The sequence below is a fragment of the Sapajus apella genome, unplaced genomic scaffold, assembly GCF_009761245.1.
Source record: "Sapajus apella isolate SASKATOON/1434 unplaced genomic scaffold, GSC_monkey_1.0 scaffold89, whole genome shotgun sequence".
Classification (NCBI taxonomy): Eukaryota; Metazoa; Chordata; class Mammalia; order Primates; family Cebidae; genus Sapajus; species Sapajus apella.
Window position 1 is genome coordinate 1,755,454 of NW_022437029.1, and position 18,698 is coordinate 1,774,151.

At 44.4% G+C, this 18,698-nt stretch overlaps 1 protein-coding gene across 1 annotated transcript in view; it reads left to right on the forward strand.

The window, feature by feature from the left end:
• Positions 1–18,698, forward strand: part of CNGA3 (cyclic nucleotide gated channel subunit alpha 3) — a 63,624-nt gene that overhangs the window by 31,831 nt on the left and 13,095 nt on the right. The window contains exons 3-4 of the mRNA XM_032255363.1: positions 14,414–14,527; positions 16,859–17,038. Coding sequence (XP_032111254.1) covers positions 14,414–14,527; positions 16,859–17,038 — 294 coding nt within the window. The remainder of the gene's footprint in view (positions 1–14,413; positions 14,528–16,858; positions 17,039–18,698) is intronic.

An 18,698-nucleotide genomic window follows, 5' to 3' on the forward strand; every position in this document is an offset into this window, starting at 1 on the left:
ATTAACTCAAAACCACACAACTTCATGGAAAATGAACAACTGGCCCCTGAATGTAGACTGGATAAGCAATGAAATGAAGACAGAAATAAAGATGTTCTTCAAAACCAATGAAAACAAAGACACAACATACCAGAATCTCTGAAACATATTTAAAGCAGTGTCTACAGGGAAATTCATAGCAATAAATGCCCATATGAGGAGCAAGGAAAGGTCTAAAATTGACACCCTATCGTCAAAATTGAAAGAGTTAGAAGAGCAAGATCAAAAAAACTCAAAAGCTAGCAGAAGACAAGAAATAACTAAGATCAGAGCAGTACTGAAGGAAATAGAGACACAAAAAAACTCTTCAAAAAATCAACAAGTCCAGGAGCTGGTTTTTGAAAAGATCAACAAAATAGACTGCTAGCCAGATTAATAAAAAAGAAAAGAAGAATCAAATAGATGCAATAAAAAATGATAAAGGGTACATCACCACCAACTCCACAGGAATACAAACTACCATCAGAGATTACTACAAACAACCCTATGCACACAAACTGGTAAATCTGGAAGAAATGGATAAATTCCTGGACATTTGCACCCTCCCAAGATAAACCAGGAAGAAGTTGAATCCCTGAATAGACTAATAACAAGGGTTGAAGTTGAGGCAGCAATTAATAGCCTACCAACCTAAAAAAGTCCAGGTCGAAACAGGTTTATAGCCAAATTCTACCAGACGTACAAAGAGGAGCTGGTACCCCTCCTTCTGAAACTATTGCAAACATTACAAAAAGAGGGAATCCTCCCCAACTCATTTTATGAGACCAACATCTTCCTAATACCAAAACCAGGCAGAGACACAACTAAAAAAGAAAACTTCAGGCCAATATCCATGATGAATGTCGACGCAAAAATCTTCAATGAAATACTGGCAAATAGAATGCAATAGCAAATCAAAAAGCTTATTCATCATGATCAAGTAGGCTTCATCCCAGGGATGCAAGTCTGGTTCAATATACCCAAGTCTATAAATGTAATCCGTCACATAAACAGAACCAAAGACAAAAACCACAAGATTATCTCAATAGATGCAGAGAAGGCCTTTGACAAAATTCAACAGTGCTTTATGCTAAAAACTCTCAATAAACTAGGTATGGATGGTACATACCTCAAAATAATAAAAGCTATTTATGACAAACCAACAGCCAATATCATACCGAATGGGCAAAAACTGGAAGCATTCCCTTTGAAATCTGGCACAAGACAAGAATGCCCTCCCTCACCACTCCTATTCAATATAGTATTGGAAGTCCTAGTCAGAGCAATCAGGCAAGAAAAAGAAGTAAAGGGTATTCAATTAGGAAAAGAGGAAGCTGAATTGTTTCTATTTGCAGATGACATGATTGTGTATTTAGAAGACCCCATCGTCTCAGCCCAAAATCTCCTGAAATTGATAAGAGAAAGCCAAATCAAAAGTGAATTCCCATTCACAATTGCTTCAAAGAGAAAAAAAATACCTAGGAATACAACTAACAAAGGATGTAAAGGACCTCTTCAAGGAGAACTACAAACCACTGCACAATGAAACAAGAGAGGACACAAACAGATGGAAAAACATTCCATGCTCATGGTTAGGAAGAATCAACATCATGAAAATGGCCATACTGCCCAAAGTCATTTATAGATTCAATGCCATCCCCATCAAGCTACCAATGACCTTCTTCACAGAACTGGAAAAAAACACTTCAAACTTCATATGGGACCAAAAGAGAGCCTACATAGCCAAAACAATCCTAAGCAAAAAGAACAAAGCTGGAGGCATCACCCTACCTGACTTCAAACTGTACTACAAGGCCACAGTAATCAAAACAGCATGGTACTGGCACCAAAACAGAGACATAGACCAGTGAAACAGAACAGAGGCCTCAGGGGCAATACAACACATCTACAACCATCTGATCTTTGACAAACCTGAGAAAAACAAGCAATGGGGAAAGGATTTCCTGTTTAATAAATGTTGTTGGGAAAACTGGCTAGCCATGTGCAGAAAGCAGAAACTGGACTCCTTCCTGACACCTTACACTAAAATTAACTCCAGATGGAGTAAAGATCTAAACATAAGACCTAACACCATAAAAACCCTAGGCAAAACCATTTAGGACATAGTCATAGGCAAGGGCTTCATGACTAAAACACCAAAAGCAATAGCAACAAAAGCCAAAATAGACAAATGGGAGCTAATTGAACTCCAGAGCTTCTGTACAGCAAAAGAAACAATCATTAGAGTGAATTAGCAACCAATAGAATGGGAAAAATTTTTTGAAATCTGCCCATCTGACAAAGGGATAATATCCAGGATCTGCAAAGAACTAAAACAGATTTATAAGAAAAAAACTCATTCAAAAGTGGGCAAAGGATATGAACAGACACTTTTCAAAAGATGACATATATGAGGCCAACAAACATGAAAAAATGCTCATCATCACTGGTTATTAGAGAAATGTAAATCAAAACTACACTGAGATACTATCTCACGCCAGTTAGAATGGTGATCATTAAAAAATCTGGAGACAACAGATGCTGGAGAGGATGTGGAGAAATAGGAACACTTTTACACTGTTGGTGGGAGTGCAAATTAGTTCAACCATTGTGGAAGACAGTGTGGTGATTCCTCAAGGACCTAGAAATAGAAATTCCATTTGACCCAGCAATCCTATCACTGGGTATATACCCAAAGAATTATAAATTGTCCTATTACAAAGACATATGCACATGTATGTTCATTGCAGCACTGTTTACAATAGCAAAGACCTGGAACCATCCCAAATGTCCATCAATGATAAACTGGATAAAGAAAATGTGGCACATTTACACCATGGAATACTATGCAGCCATAAAAAACGATGAGTTCATGTCCTTCATAAGGACATGGATGAATCTGGAAACCATCATTCTCAGCAAACTGACACAAGAACAGAAAACCAAACACCGCATGTTATGACTCATAGGAGGGTGTTGAACAATTAGAACATGTAGACACAGGGAGGGGAGCATCACACACTGTGGACAGTTGGGAGGGGTTAGGGGTGGGTGAAGAGGGATAACAAGGTGAGAAATACCAGATGTGGGTGATTGGAGGTTGAAGGCAGCAAACTACCTTGCCATGTGTGTACCTATGCAACAGTCTTGCATGATCTGCACATGTACCCCAGAACCTAAAGTACAATTTAAAAAAAAAAAAAAGAAAGAAAGAAAGAGCCCTTTAAAAAAAAATGTCTTGCAGCAGTCAGAAGGCAATAAAGAGTACTGCATGCATTTACCACAGGAAATCAATTTCTCATAGTTTATGACTCATGGTAAGTTAGTGACTTCAAGCCAGGCAATTGCTGAAATTAGACTTGTACTCTCTTTTAAAAGCTATCACCTTTAAGGATTCCATTTCGAAGAAAGCCTCCCAAGTCCTTGAGAAAGACAATCCTGAGTTGAAAGCTGGCAAGAGACTCATTTAGTTTTTGAAGAGATTTCCGTGCATCTCAAATAAACAGAGAAGATATTCATGATGACAAGTTTTGTTTTTAAAGTGCTATGAAATAAAAATGTGGAGTGCCTTTTCCCATTTTCAAAAAAAAATGTCAGGACCCTGGGATCCTGGGCCCAAGACCTTGGGAGAAGGACAGAGGCTGTCAGGAGCAGTAAGATTTTGAAGCAGAATGAAACTTTTCCTCTTTGTACCCCCTTGCCTACAGTGGGGCATGACCCAAACATCTCATGGAGCTTCCGGACTCTGTAAGGCAGAGAAGGCAATAACGGGGTCTCAGTCTGGCTCCTTCCAGTGAGATACTCACTGGAGTAGGCACCCAGAAGAAGGCAGGTCTGGCCTGCAGGCTGCTGCGGCTCCTGCCCACAATGTCTGCTTGACTTGACAGCACTGTGGTGCTGCTGACGTGCCCTGACTCTGCACTGGCCAGTGACCTCCAAGCCTAGCTTGACCTGTGGCCTGTTCAGGAGGGCTCACAAGGCCTCTTAGAAGATGACCATTTGCAAAATGAATTGCTAGGTCATTAAGCCATGCTAATACCAGCCACTGGCCTCTGGCTTCTAGCAGACTCCCTGCAAGCTCACTCCGGAATGCACACTGACAGGGGTCACAGCATGCTCTAGGGTCAGCCACGTGATTAGGGGCTCTGAATTAATGCCCTTCGACAATGCTATCTGTCGTCTGCATGGGTGAGAAAAAGTCCTCCCTTCTCCTTCCTTGGCACTTTCTGCGACCATTATGATGGTTAACAGCACAGGCTTGTGGTCAGACTGCCTGGGTTTGAACACTGGCTCTGCAACTGTCCTGCTATGAAAAGTTGCTCAATGGCTCCAAGCCTCAGTTTTCTCATCCACAAAATGAATCAGTATTAGTATTGCCCTCCGAGTATTGTGGTGAGGTTACAGCAGATGTGAATGCAGAGGTCCTGGCACAGTCCCTGTTGTGTGGTTAAGTGCCCAGTTGACTCTCACTCCTGGTCTTGGAAATGATTACTTCTTCTTGCGGACCTTCTCTGGTCTCTTATCCTTGACCTAAGTTAGCTCCAGTGGACCAGGCATCTGGATCAGCCATTTCCTGCCTGTGTCCAAGCCCTGCTGTCTCAGCCTGACCATCAGCCGAGGCTTACGAGGCTCTGCTCAGGCCCTGGCCCCACCATTCACATGGTAAATTGACAGATTAATACAGTATCTCATGAAAACACCACAGAGATTTCAAAATGAGAGACATAAAGAGTGCTTCCTTTATGAGAGAGCTATGCTTTGTCTTGCGGAGGCAAGAGTAGCTTTTTTTTTTTTTAATACAATTAATTTTTGTATGTTGATCCTTCATTCTGCAGTCTTATAACTCATTTTTATAACTTTAAATTTTTTGTGAATTTCTTAGAATTGTCTACAAAAAGCAACCACATCAACTGTGAATAGTTTCACTTCTTTCTTTCCAATCTGGATGTCTTTTATTTTTTTATTTCCTTATCCAACTGTCCTGGCTAACACCTCCAGTCAAATTTTGAGTAGAACTGGCAACAGCCACTATTTTTTTTCAATTATTTTCCTAGTAGTTCCACTGGAGATTACAATGAACATTTGAATTTATAGTAACCTAGTTTAAATTAATATCAACTTGGTTTTAATAGTATACAAAAAACTTAATTCTACATAGCTCTATCATCTGTTTTTGTAGTGTTATTGTTATACAAATTGCATCTTTATACACTGCATGTATTTAAAAATGCAGGTTTATAATTACTATTCTATGCAGTTTCCCATAAGTCACATAGAAGAAAAAGGTTACAAATAAAAGTATGTATCTGTCTTTTATACTCCAATATTTAATGCTTTCTATTTATTCATGCAGATCCAGTTACTGTCTAACAGCCTTTAATTTTAGCCTGAAGGACTTCCTTTAATATATCTTACACAAGACACTTGCTAGTGACACATTCTTTCAGTTTTTATCTGCCAGTCTTAATTTTTTCTTCACCTTTAAAGTTCGTTTTGCTGGGCATAAATTTTTGGTTTACAGTTGTTTTATTTCAATACTTTGAATATGTCATCCCATTGCCTATGGCTTCCATGGTTCCTGATGAGAAATTGGCTGTTACTCTACTACACATCATTTGCAATCCAGCTTCTACTTTGCTGCTTCTGAGATTTTCTCTTTGTTTTGGCTATCAGCTGTTTAATTATTTTATTTCTAGACATGAAGCTTTTTTAGTTTATTCTATATGATGTCATTGATATTCTTGGATCTACAGATTAGTGGTTTTTATCAAATTTGGGGAGTTTGGGTTATTATTTCTTCAAGTATTGTTTCTGCTCCTTTATCTTTTCCTCTTTCGTATTTGTCTGTTTGATCTACCAGTGGTTCTTATATTTTGATGTGTTTTCATTATGGTAGTTTTTCTTTCACTTTCAGGCATAGGACTCCTTTATGCATTTCTTTTTGGATTGTTCAAGTGGTAATGAATTCCCTCAGCTTTTTCTTGCCTTGAAAAGACTTATTTCTTCTTCGTTTATGAAGTGTAACTTTGCTGGGTTTAGTATCCTTGACCGACACTATTTTTCTTTCACACTTTGAACCTATCATCCCTTTCTCTCCTGATCTGTAAGGTTTCTGCTGAGAAATCTGCTGTTAGTCTGATGGGAGGTTTTTATAAGTGACTAGCAGATTTTCTCTCGCTGGTTTTAGAGTTTTTTCATTGACTTTGATTTTTGACAGTTTGACTGTCATGTGCTATGAAAAAGACATTGAATTGTATCTATCTGGTTTTCTTTGAGCCTCCTGAATCTAGATACCTAAATCTCTTGGTGAACGTTAGAAGTCTTCATCTACTTTTCTGTTAAATAGGCTTTCTATCTCTTTCATTTTCTCTTTACCTTCTAGGACATCAAAAATTTGAATATTTGGTTGCTTTATGGTGTATCATAAGTCATAAGCCTTTTTCATTCTTTTTTATCCTTTTTTCTTTATTTTTGTCTGACTGGGTTATTTCAAAAGACTTGTCTTCAAGTTTTGAGAGTTTTTCTTCTACCTTATCTATTCTATTGTTAAACCTTTGATTGTATTTTGTATTTCATTCACTGAATTCTTCAGTTTCAGATTTTCTATTTGGTTCTTTTTTATGATATCTATTTCTTTGATAAATTTTTCATTCATGTCCTGATTTGTTTTTCTAATTTCTTTGTATTGTTTTTTGGTATCCTCTTATCTCACTGAACTTCTTTAGTATCAAACTAAATTATTTTTTATTTGGATCTCTTATTGGAGAATCATTGTGTTCCTTGTGAACTAAGTGTGCCAGTCCCTGGGCCTTGAGGCAGTGTATACTAGCAACAATGTTAGCAGGTTTAGGTAGGCTGATGCTTGGGCCTCCAGGAGACTTACTTGGGTGCTAGGAATGGCAGCAATGGGCCAGGAAGGTAGTTGGGTTCTCGATCTCCTGGGCAGTAGGTATGGCATAAGCAATGGCTGTAGCAATGGTGGGAGTAGGACAACCCTCTGGGACCCAAGCTGTTTGCACTGGTGTTGGTGATGGCTGCAATAGGCTGAGGGGGCCAATCCCCAGACTCACAGGTGGTGCATGCATGTGGATGCACCAGTTGTGCTGGTACCAGTAGGGTGAATGGGCTCAATCTCAGACCCTGGGAGGAGTGTTCAAGTGCCAATGCTGGTGGACTCACCTGGACAATCATCAGGCACCCAGACAGTGTGGTCAGGTACTGGGAATGTGCAGCAGGTCAGGTGGACCTGCCCTCAGACTCCCCAAACTTGTGTGGTAGGAGGGGTGGGGTGATCCCCAGGTCACTAGCAGAATGCTTAGGTGGGAGCAGCAGCAGCTGCACTGCAGGACTGACACTGAGGAGGACAAGCTTGCTTTTAGTAGGAACAACTGTAAGCAGGTGGCTGAGTGGCTCAAGTTTCTCTTACACCTCAGCCCACAGCCACCAAGAACAACAGCAGTTGTGGTCAGCGGAATTTGTCCTCAGGGCATGTGGATAGCACAGTTGCCTATCTGTTGGGAGGAGGCCAGGACAGTGTTGCTGCCCACGGCTCCCATTCACTCCCCTCAACAGCAGTGGCTGTGGGCAATGGGGATCCAGGGATACAGAGATATAGAAGCTGTTGAGCCCAAAGGCAGGACAGTCAGGTAGGGCTGGGCTCTCAAAATGGCACCATGCTGTATCTTTTTAGGACTAGAGATTTGTGAAACCCAGTGTGAGCTCTCTCTAGAGCAATGCCTTCATGTGGTCTTCAGGCAGCTCCTTATGTTAGCTTTAGGGCACTCTAGGGCCCAAGGGCTCTGCCATAGCTAGGATTATAGGAGTTTGTGGCAGGATGTGGACCTCTAGGGGTCTCTCATTTACTCTTTCCCCACATTAGGGAGCTTCTACAGACTCACAGCCAATCCTGGCCAAACATGCTACCTCACTGCCCTCTCCTTTGCTTTCAGTGTTTCCCATCACTTCTCTGTTTAATTCCAGCGTTCTTTCTTAGATAATCTCTTCAAAGTGTGATTATATACTGCTATTTTGGTTCCTTTCTGTGGAAGAGATGAGTACTAGTCTAGTCAGCCATCTTGAAGGCTTTTTCTCTCAAATTTGCTTTTAAATTCTGATGATTATTTTATATGGTTATTTTGACTTTTCAACTCCAGAATTTCTATTTATTTTTCATTCATAATTTATATCTCTTTGTTATTCTCTATTAAGACATTATTCTTATGCTTTTTTAGGTATTTAGACATAGTTTCTTTTTGCTCTTTAAAAATATTTTAAGTATCTAATTTAAAGTCCTTGTTTAATAAATCCAGTATCTAGGCTTCCTCAAGGACACTTTCTGTTGATTATTTTTTTCATTTGTACGGACTATACTTTCTTATTTCTTTGCCTAACTCTAAATTTTTTTCTAAAAATTTATATTTTAAATTATATGATGTGGTTGTTCTTGATATCTGATTCAACACTCTCCCCATGCATTGGTATTTTGTTGGTTTTTGTTGTTTCTGTTTGGTGACTTTTCATGAACTAATTATGTTAAGTCTGTATTATTTGTCATGTGTAGCCACTGACATCTCTGGTCAATTAACTTATTGGTAAGCTAGTTATTGAACAGGGATTATTGTATATACCTGTAACCAATAGACTTATCCAATCTTGGCTGAAAAACTCTTTGTGTTGGAGTATGCCTTCTTCACTCAGCCAGACAACCAACAACTCTGCCTTAGCCTTCATTTCCTGCCTACGCAGAGCCTCAGGGTCATCAGAAGTGAGAATTTAGGGACTTCTCAGGTCTTTACTGATCATGTGTAGATCCCTTGGCATGCACTCAGCCTACATCTGAATGTGGCCTTATAGATTCCCAAGAATACATCAGAGGATTTCAAACCCTCTATGGATATCTCACTCTCTAGCCTATTATTTGTCCCAACTGTTATCTCTACCTCAGGCAGTCTCAAAGTTGAACAATTGCCTCTAAATAGTTTTGATAAATGCTCTTGGAGAAAGATTTTTTCCCTGGATGAGCTCTGAGTCAGAACAAATAAAAGCAGCCTTGCAAGTAGGGCGGTCCAGGTATCCACCAGACAAGTCAAGTAATAACAATTTTCCAGGAATGAGGCTCTGGAGGAACTCCAGTTCTATTCTGTCTCTTCTGGTGATTGTCAGGCTGCTGGTTTTTATCTTGATTGTGGGATACTATCTTTCAATACTACCATAGAGCTAAAAAGAGATGAATGGGAATAAGGGAAGTTAAAATGCAATGAAGATCACTGTTTTTAGTGAGATTCAGCCAATTGTCTTGAATAAATGCTCTCTAGAATGCTATAAGCTTTTGGTTAATTTCCAAAGTTCTGAAAGCTGATTATGGCAATTTTTTTCTAGGTTTCTCAATGCTTTTATGAAGGAAAGAATTTATGGAAGTCCTTACTCCACCATTTTCACTGAAATCATTTCAAATATTTTCTTTTTCTAACAAAAATCAAAATTCCTCAATTTGATTCAAACCTCTACTCAAATTGTATCCTAGCCAAACTTACTTACTTTCACTTCCTCACCCTCCTTCAATTACATGAAGTCTTTACTTCCACCAGTTGATTTCCTTCATGCTGCCAGAATATATGACTCCCATTCCTACTGGTGGCCATTTTTATACTGTTACTCTCAGTTGGACTGTTCCTTCCTTCCCCCACTCTGCCTTCAAAATGCCATTCATTTAGTGGGTCCTGCTCACATCCTCCCTGAGTCTTCCCAAGCACTCCTACCCATAAAGGTCTCTCTTGTCCCTTCTGATGGCACCTAGAGCCTCTTGCATTCATTGTCATCAGTTGACTTTATATTGTTTTATATTGCTCCTTTTTATGAATCAAGAGTAGCTTTAACAGTCAGAAAATTTCAGAATGTTCCTTGGAGTCACCAAGGAGTAACAATGCATACTCAGGATGGGGTACAGTGGCCTCAGGGATGGAGGCTGGACCCAGCCCCTCCCCTGCTTCCCAGCCCAGCCCCACATCTGTCTATCCACCGATAAGGTCTCTATGTGAGACTTATTTGAACAAAGGACGCTGGCATATACATATAAAAATTTTAAGGTTTCAAATCACTATTTTGGAACGAGGAGGAATGGTCTTTAGACAAGCCATACATCTTCACATTGAAATTCCAGTCCCCTCAGAAAACTTTTGAGATAAATGATTGAGAATTGGGGTACACGAATGTTAATCGCTCTTTATCTTCAGTGATACCGAGAAGCCTGCACTGGCAACCTGTGTGAGGGGGTGACCCCTCGCTGAGTGCCCCCAAGAGGAAGGCGTGACCAAGCCTCTGTCCCCTGAGACCTCCCTGCACCAAGGTCTTTCACCAAATTGGAGGCCCAGTTTTTAAGTTATTGGAATTATTTTTATAGTGGAAAGTCATAAGGAAGAATGAAAACACTTCATTTGAATAAAACGTTTTACACCCTGAAAATACCAAAAATAAAATTGTCTTGAGTTTTTCATTTATACTTAGATCTTTTTAATTGGCTCAATTATTTAAAAGCTGTCTGGCATATTTGTGAGGATAAGGTAATAGAAAAAGGCTATTCTCTGCGACAGAGAACAACAACTAGAAACAAGGGCACCTTAAATCCTGGATCCATCTCCTGGTGTAGCTATTTTGAATGAGCCTTGGGGCACGGGTGTTCGTTTCTGACAGAAGAAAGGTCTTTTTGTGTTACTCCCTGAGTGGAGCCCAAAGCAATCATCACCAAAGAAAACAATTTTCATCCCACTTCTCCAGGACCAAAGGCTTAAAAATGCATTGGTTTCAGTGCCCCATTACATGTGGCCAAAAGCAGTGGATTCCAATGATTCAAGTTTCTCAGGGCTTGAGAAGGGGGAAACTAAGTGTCATATTCCCCAGCCTTGTGCTGAAAGGCCACCTCTGTTTACTCTCATGTCCCCAAACCCATCTTGGTGGAAAACACCAGATGCTCCACCGAGTGCAAAGTTAATTACCAGTTCCAGTTCTCATGGGAGCCCCTGTCCTCACCCAGTGACAAGAAACCTTCACCTTACCAACATTAACTCCTCTTTGCAAATAAACGTAGAACTTGAGCCTTACAAGGTGAAAATTATGTTGTCTCTCAAAGCAGCCTCTCAGTTCTGCTAGTTGTTCTTGTTCTTGCCAACTACCAACTTCAGGGGACCCCTTCCTTGGAAGGCATCGTCCCCACATGAGATCTTAGAATAGCAACCTGCAAGTGGGATGGAAGCTCCAGGGCTGTCGTGGTCTGGTCTGTTCATTTTACAGAGACTGAGGCCCTGTCAAGTCCTTGCCCCAGGCTCTTCCAGGAGCCACAAGCAGGACAGAGCCTGGCCCCAGGACTCTTAATTTCCCAGGGAGACTCTAGCTCCCCATTCTTGCATTAGTTGCCAAAAGTATCTCCCTTTTTTCAGTGTGTCCTTGGAGACTCCAAATGTCACCTCAGACATTCAGTTCCTCTCCCCACTTCCCACCTCCCTCCATCTGCCTGGTAAATCAGTTTCTGGAAGAAGTAACTAACGGGGTTTACTATGTAAACACCCCCAGGCATTTAATACGGGTAAAGCTCTAGAACTAAAAGAAAGACATTGATCTGGCAGAATTTCAGGCATTGAGAAAGAAATGGGACGAGGCATAGGGAAGAAATGGGACCCCCATCAGGCCCCTGGAACTTGCATCATGTAAGGCTCTCCCCGTTCTTCATGGCTGGTTGTGCCTTTAAGGGCACGGAAATCCACATGAAATTGCCAACTTTTGCTTTATTTGCTTTCCTGAAGATCAGGAAACTTAAGCCCAGAGAGGGTAAGTGACCATCCACAGAACACTCAGCCTGCAGGTGCTGGAGCAGGGACTCAAACCAGGACCTGCCACCTTTCCACGCTGCCTCCTCCCACCGAGTGGGCGTCATAGATCCTGTTCACATGCAACAGCTCTCACTGCTGCTGGTTGCAGGCCTGCTTTGTAATCCAGGGTGGGTTTTGCCCTCCTCACCCACCCACCAGCTCTGATGTCATCTGATTCTTTTGCTGCAAATGCAAATAAGTCTGGTCTCAGGATGTGCCCTCATGCAATTAGCAGAAACCAGGCTACACTAAAATGCTGGGCTGACTGCTTGGTGCCTAGAGCTTCCTGAGGAGCTGCTGGTGGCGGCAGAACACCTCCATCCTTGGGATTGCCTCCAGATCTTCCAGGCACACAGGCTGTGACAGGGCCCCCACCCAGCTATCAGCTGCCATCACCACCACCCCCATGCCAGCTGCTCAAATCCAAGGACCTCTGCCACCTCCTCCTGCAACCAACCTAGGTACATTGGAACATGCATCCCACCTTTATAGTATACAGAATATGAAGAGGGCAAGGGAAGCGTAGCTTCTGGACTGCAGCAGGGCCTCTGACAGGGTCTTTTATGTGTACACAAATCAGATGAGAATGGGTTTCTTATGAATATAAGGGGATAATTCAATCTGATGGTTTGGAAAATAAAGAGCCATGCCTACGGTGCCGCCGTATGGATTAGAGCAGTGTCTCCAGTGGCATGCCACAGGGCTCAGTCCTCAGCTGTCCTATTAATTTCGTTTTCATCTGTGCCATATAGGAGAATACAGGGCAGCTTCATGGAGTGGATGACAGCAAGTTTTGAAATGGTAAAGTGCATGTGGTTGGCATATAGTAAAGAGTCAATAAATGGCACGTGGTTTGTGTATTGTGTTTGTGAGCAGGATGATGTTGAAAGGAAAGGTGAGTGTATTCTCTGCATACCAAGTCTTCTAAAACATTGAGTGATTCAGGTCAATGGGAAGGTCCAATACTTAATTCCAAAAAAGTAATTGCACATGCACAAGGAAGGGTCCTCTGGCTGGCGGCCTGTGTTACAGGACTGCTTTGGGTGTTTGCTGATGGTAGCTGGTGACCATCAAAAACACACAAAACAGCAAAGTCTTCCCAGCATGGGCTCCAATCACAGCAGGGTGGCCTCAGTCTCTCTGCCCAGTCAAGCAAGATCCCAGGAATTTGCTCATGGGAGAAGGACCACGATAAGGAAGAGACTTGACCCCCAGGAGCAATGGCTGGGTAAGCTGGGGGTTACTGGCCTGGAAATCCAGATGCTACACAGGTCCCTGTCAGTCATTAAAAGTAGAAGATGAAGCTGCCGGACTCCCTGTGGTTCCAGCAGAAAACATAGCCTCAATATAGGGAGGCTGACGGAGGGAAGAATCCACGGGCAGGTGGGGCAGTCAAGGGATGGCCCAGACAGACTGGGTGGTGGGAGCCAGCTCCCTGCTGCTGGAGAAGGCAGGAAGGAATCTGTGGAAGAGGGGAAGCAGCAGCCCGGCCACTGTGATTCAAGGACTCTGACTTCTAATCAATCACCAGGGAGAGACTGAAGCTTTTCCCTGGTGTTAATTCTTGCCTCCTTGTTAAGAAGGCTGATTAGGTTGGAACAGGTCACGTGATAGAATTAATTTGTCTTGCCTGGGCTCCTCAAGACTCATAGACTGAAGTGCAAATCCCTGGAGGCCAATGCCTGGCTGGCTTTTAATCAGGCTGATCAGCCTTCAGCCCCAGGAGGTTTAAAAGAAAGGAAAATATTCCCAAACACATTCCTAGTCTTATTCTAGGCAATTCGACCAGACTTTGCTGCTGCGGCTGATGCTCTTATGGAGTTGAGGGCACCTGTCCTTTCTGGGCTCACACTTTCCACAACGGATTGCACAGGGGAGGCACCACCCCTTACCTCTGCTTAGAAGGAGAGAGAACCTAGAGTTTGGCGAAAGGGATGATGGGAAGTGGAGTCTCATTTGAAAGCACTGTACAAATTATTTGAACTGTGTACAGAGGCCAGGTCAGTTCTGTACAGTATTCCAGGGCCTTCGTGTTAACCAGTGGGTTCCCAGGAAGGCTGCCAGACAAGCCCACAAGACACTGCCCAGGCAGTGTGGCTGCAGCACACGCAGTGAGAAGGGAGGATCAGGAAGGGCCTAAGGAGCAGGTATTCAATTTGCCTTCAGAAGATGAAATTCAGTAGGCAGAGTAGTGTTGGAACCAAAATCCTCGTTCTAGAATCATTTTGTGGAAGCAGCTACTTTGGCTTGAGATGGCTCCGGGACACCCCCCTCCCCAGCATGTGCTGCCACTTTCCTGTCCCTTCACCTAACCCTGGATGGTAGCTACCTTCCTCGCTGTAAAGGAAAGGCCACGTTTGTCCCAAAAGCCAGGATCTGCAGGAGGCAAACAAAAGTGGGGAACCCCTGGGATGAGGATCTGTGAGGGTGACTTTCCCTATTAAACAGGACATCTGACCATCTCACTACTGGCTGTATCCAGGAGGTAGATGAGCTTGAAATCAATTCTGCTTGCTGCATATCTGATTTTCTAGAGCCCACTTGCCACGCGAGGAGACATCGTCTGCGCTGCAGCCAGGGATCGCTATGGAGACCAGAGGACTGGCTGACTCAGGGCAAGGCTCCTTCACCAGCCAGGGGCTCACCAGGTAACTGACCAGACTCAATACCCACCTTGCATGGGGGACGCTTCAGCAGAAAGAAGGTAGCGACCTCTCAGGAAGAAGTGCTAGGTGGGGGTGGAGCTGAAGATTTGGAAATGAAAGTGTCAGGAGCAGAGCAGCCCACAATCTATCAGTGAGTAATTTCCTCTTGGGTCAGATGTTCTGAGCTCAGAAAAGTCTAAGAAAAACTACCTTTATCTGAAATTGCTTAATAAAAACTGACATTGAAGTACTTGCTCAGTTTTAGAAGAATTCAGGAAAAAAAGCCAACCAGAGAAGGTGGTAAGAGCAGCCAACCGTGGGAGACCTTTGATTGGGTGGTGTGCTGAGGGTGATGAGGGTGAGGTCTGCAATAGCTCTGGCAGGGTCTCACAGATGCGCATCTGGACCCCAGGCAGATGTCCTTGCAAAAGCATTTGTTTGCAAGATTAGTGAGACTCCAAGCGCTGCCTCCCTCTGATGACATCCGTACTCCAGCTTCAACAGCTACCCCATCTTGAGGAGGTCATTTCACCTTTTCAAGACTTGTCTAGAAATGCATCCAACAATGGCTACCCCACAGGTGGCTTGAAAGCTGCATCAGAGCCAAGCCACAACTCATGGCAGGTGCTCGGCAAACACCAGGCCCATTATTTCTTTCCACCACATTGTTTTTTCCAGCGCCAGAGTTGCATGTAGTCATATATTCTACACTTCATACTTAAGGTTACTGCAAAAGAAATTCACTTGTCTACTTATTCTTCATGCCTTTCACTATGAAAGATGCTACTCCACCATTGTTCATTTAACTAGTTCATTGCAGCTGGGCATTTAAGTGATGTTCAGTGTTTTTGTTTTACCAATAAAATGCTGTCTTAAGGTTCTTTGTCATAAGAAAGAAAGAGAACTACTCAGTAGGGCTGGTATAGGAAGCCAGCAACACAAGCTATCTCAGGGAAACAGCTAGCAGGGCTCGAGGGAGGGGACCAGGGGAGGCAGCCGCCTTTCCCGTCCCACTTTTCTCATGGAGTTTTGTGGTCTTTGTGCTTCTTTCGGCATGTCCCCTCCGTTCTGGCTCTCTCTGTTCCCATCAGGCTGAAAACAGCCTTCGCCATGTGACCTTGAGTTGAAGCACCCAACCCCATCTTGGAGTGGCTCTCAGTGCAGGGGCTGGAGTGGCTGTCTGTGCCTCAGTTGTCTGTCCTAGTCCTATTGTCTGAGGCTGGAGGAGGGAGTATTACCTCAGTTGCACCCTCTCGGCAGAGGAAGGGTGTGGGTACAGGAAGTATTTGCAGCAGAGAGGCTGGGCTGGGCAGATACCTCAAAGTATGTCTGTGGCAGCAGCTGTAAGCATCTGTCTACAGGGGCATTTTCTTAGTCAATGTATTCCCTTAGGCTAAGGTCATAAGCGTGTGATAAGGGCCAAGGTATGTGACAATTTATGGCTTAGTTCCAGGTTGTTCAGTACAGACTCTGGCTGGGACACTCCATCCAGGGGAGGGCACTGCAGATGCCAAATCGGGGAAACCAGAAGCCAAGAAACAAAGTGGAGCCTCTGGGCCTGTTCCCCGTTGCTCCCCTCTGGCAGAGACACCAGCGGTGTCTTCAGCCGGGCGAAGGAAAGGTCCCTCATGGGCCAGCGCAGGCTCAGATGCGCTCTGGGGACTGGCAGTACGGTTGCAGGTGCTGGAGCTCATGACAAGGTCCTGGCAGGGCCGGGCTCCGGGAGAGGGCTCAGGGCAAGTTGCAAAGGAACCTCCCAGGCCTGGGGAGAAAACTCTAGTTTGTATAAGAAAACACGAATAAGATAAAAACTAGGAAAAGACTCCAAGTTGTACCTGGATGCCTGTTCCTTTAAGCCTTGCACTATCAGATCTCAGGGGTTTTAAAATAAATAAACAAACAAATAAATAAATCGAAAGCTTGCTCTGGATGTTGTCATGGTATAAAACCCACATTGCTTTACTCTCCCTGTGCTTGGCTGTCATAACAAAGGGCTCTCCATTGGGCAAAAGGATTGAGCTAACCCCCATTTGAAGGATCGTGTCTTAGGCAGCGTCCAAGTGCTACAAGGGCAAATCATAATAAAGAGAGTGTCCCTTTCGGGGACACACTGCCCCTGACTGCGGGGTGGAGGGAGAAGGGGATAAATGGTCTCCATGGAGCCGAGATGCAAACTTAGACCACAGGCTCCCAGCACCCACGCCCTGCTGGCAGTCCCTGCTTCTGCCAGGCCCCTCCAGACAGAGAGTCGGGGGAGGGAGAGAGAGGGAAAGAGTGGGAGGTTGGGGTGGGGAGCTTTTCCTCTCCTGGCTCAGTGCCTGTGTCGCCTTCCAGGTTGTCGCGCCTCGTCTTTTCGCTGCGCGGGTGGGCCGCCAGGCACGTGCACCACCAGGACCAGGGACTGGCCTCTTTTCCGGATCGTTTTCATGGAGCCGAACTTAAGGAGGTGTCTAGCCAAGAAAGCAACGCCCAGGCAACTGTGGACATCCAGGAGCCAGAAGACAGAGGGAGAAGGTAAGGAACAGGAAAAAAGAAGGCCCTCCTGTGCCCGCTGGGGCTGGGCAGGAAGCCTCTGCTTTGCTGGGTCCTGTTTGGCTGCAGCACAGGTGACGTGGAACCTCATCCCCGTGTGCTGTTCACTGAAGAAAGTGTTTCCCCGGGGGGTAGCACTTCATGCTCTAACAGCCGCCACTGAGTCCGAGAGGCCTTGAAGGAGAGGAAACCCTTGAACCAGAGCCCTCAGCCTCATTTGGCTGCTGACCTCATCCTACACAGAGCTCTCATTAGGGTCCCCTGGAAATCATGTTCTCAGAAACTCATCTGGGGATGCCGGCCTTACCCATCTCTCTTCATCAAAGGACCTTAATCCTAGACTGCACTGTGACCCATCTTGCTCAAAAACAGGGCCTTTTATAGCAGGATCCCTGGGGAGTGCCTAAATGGTACCCTCAATGTTATGTGTAGACACACGTGCATTCTTAAGGGAAGAGGGTCCACAGGTTGGTCAGAATTTTCAAGGGAAGTCATCGGTGTCCCAGATCAGGTTAAGAAACACCAGGTGGGGAAGGGCGCAATGGTGGGAGAAAAGTGAGGGGTGAGAGAGTGCTGGCTTTCTGGAGGGAAGATCTGCAGAACCCGGGCCTCTGTACATCTTCTTGCATCGCTCCCACCCTGACTGGGAGATAAACCTGCAGTCAGACTGGCACCCCCTTACACACAGACACAGGGCCACTGCCTCCCCTTCTTCTTGTTGGTGAAAAGTCTCCCCAGCAGGTGGTCTGCAGAGAGACCCTTGGGCCAGCACAGGTTGAATCAATTGTCGCTGAGCATAGAGGGTCTCTTTAGGACCCTCAGGTCTGCCTGGAAGGGAGAGGTGAGACATGGAGGGGAAGCTGACCTCCCCTCAGCCTCCCAAACAGGTAGATTCTCGCCCAGAAACTACTTTCTGAAAGGTGAGAAGGGGGGATCAAAAAACTCTGTTGTGGCGTTATCTTCCAGATAATGCTGAGATCTATAAGATGTAAAGATGGAAATAAGCATGATTATTGCAGAACAGACAGTCCCTATATAATTTGCTAGAGAAAAAGCCATCTGCTTTTATGTCAATGAGGAGAAGATAGGTTCAGGTTTGAGGCTTTTCAAACGGGCATATGAGGGTCCCTGGGGCGGGAAGGTGATGAAGTCTCGGGGAAAACCAGTGGCTCTTTCTGGAGTGTCCATTTGAATTCCATATTTGTGTGGAGTGACAGTGGGTATTTGTATGTCATAGATTATGCAGGGGATGGCAAACTGCATAATCATTTTTAAGATAGAATATGAGAGCTCAAGGACACGTCTTGCCAGTGACTGCTTTAGGACACGCAGGGAAAGGCGTGAGAATCCCTGGCTGAGCTGGCAATGCCAGAGTTTTCACATGCGTTCCGACCGCAAACCCTTGGGTTTCCTGGGCTGTGGGAAGGAGGCTGGAGAGGGCCTGGACACTGGCCCAGAGAAGTGCAGGGACGTCCTGGGCTCCCAGGGCTGGGCATCCAGTCCCCTCGGGGAGCACCATGAGACAGAAAGACAAGGAGGTAGACAGGTAAGAAAGAGGTCAAAGTGGAGATGGAGGGGGTAGGGGGAAGAGGTTTCTTAGCAAGCCAGCCTGACTGGTTTAATTCCTTTTGGGCAAGCAAAG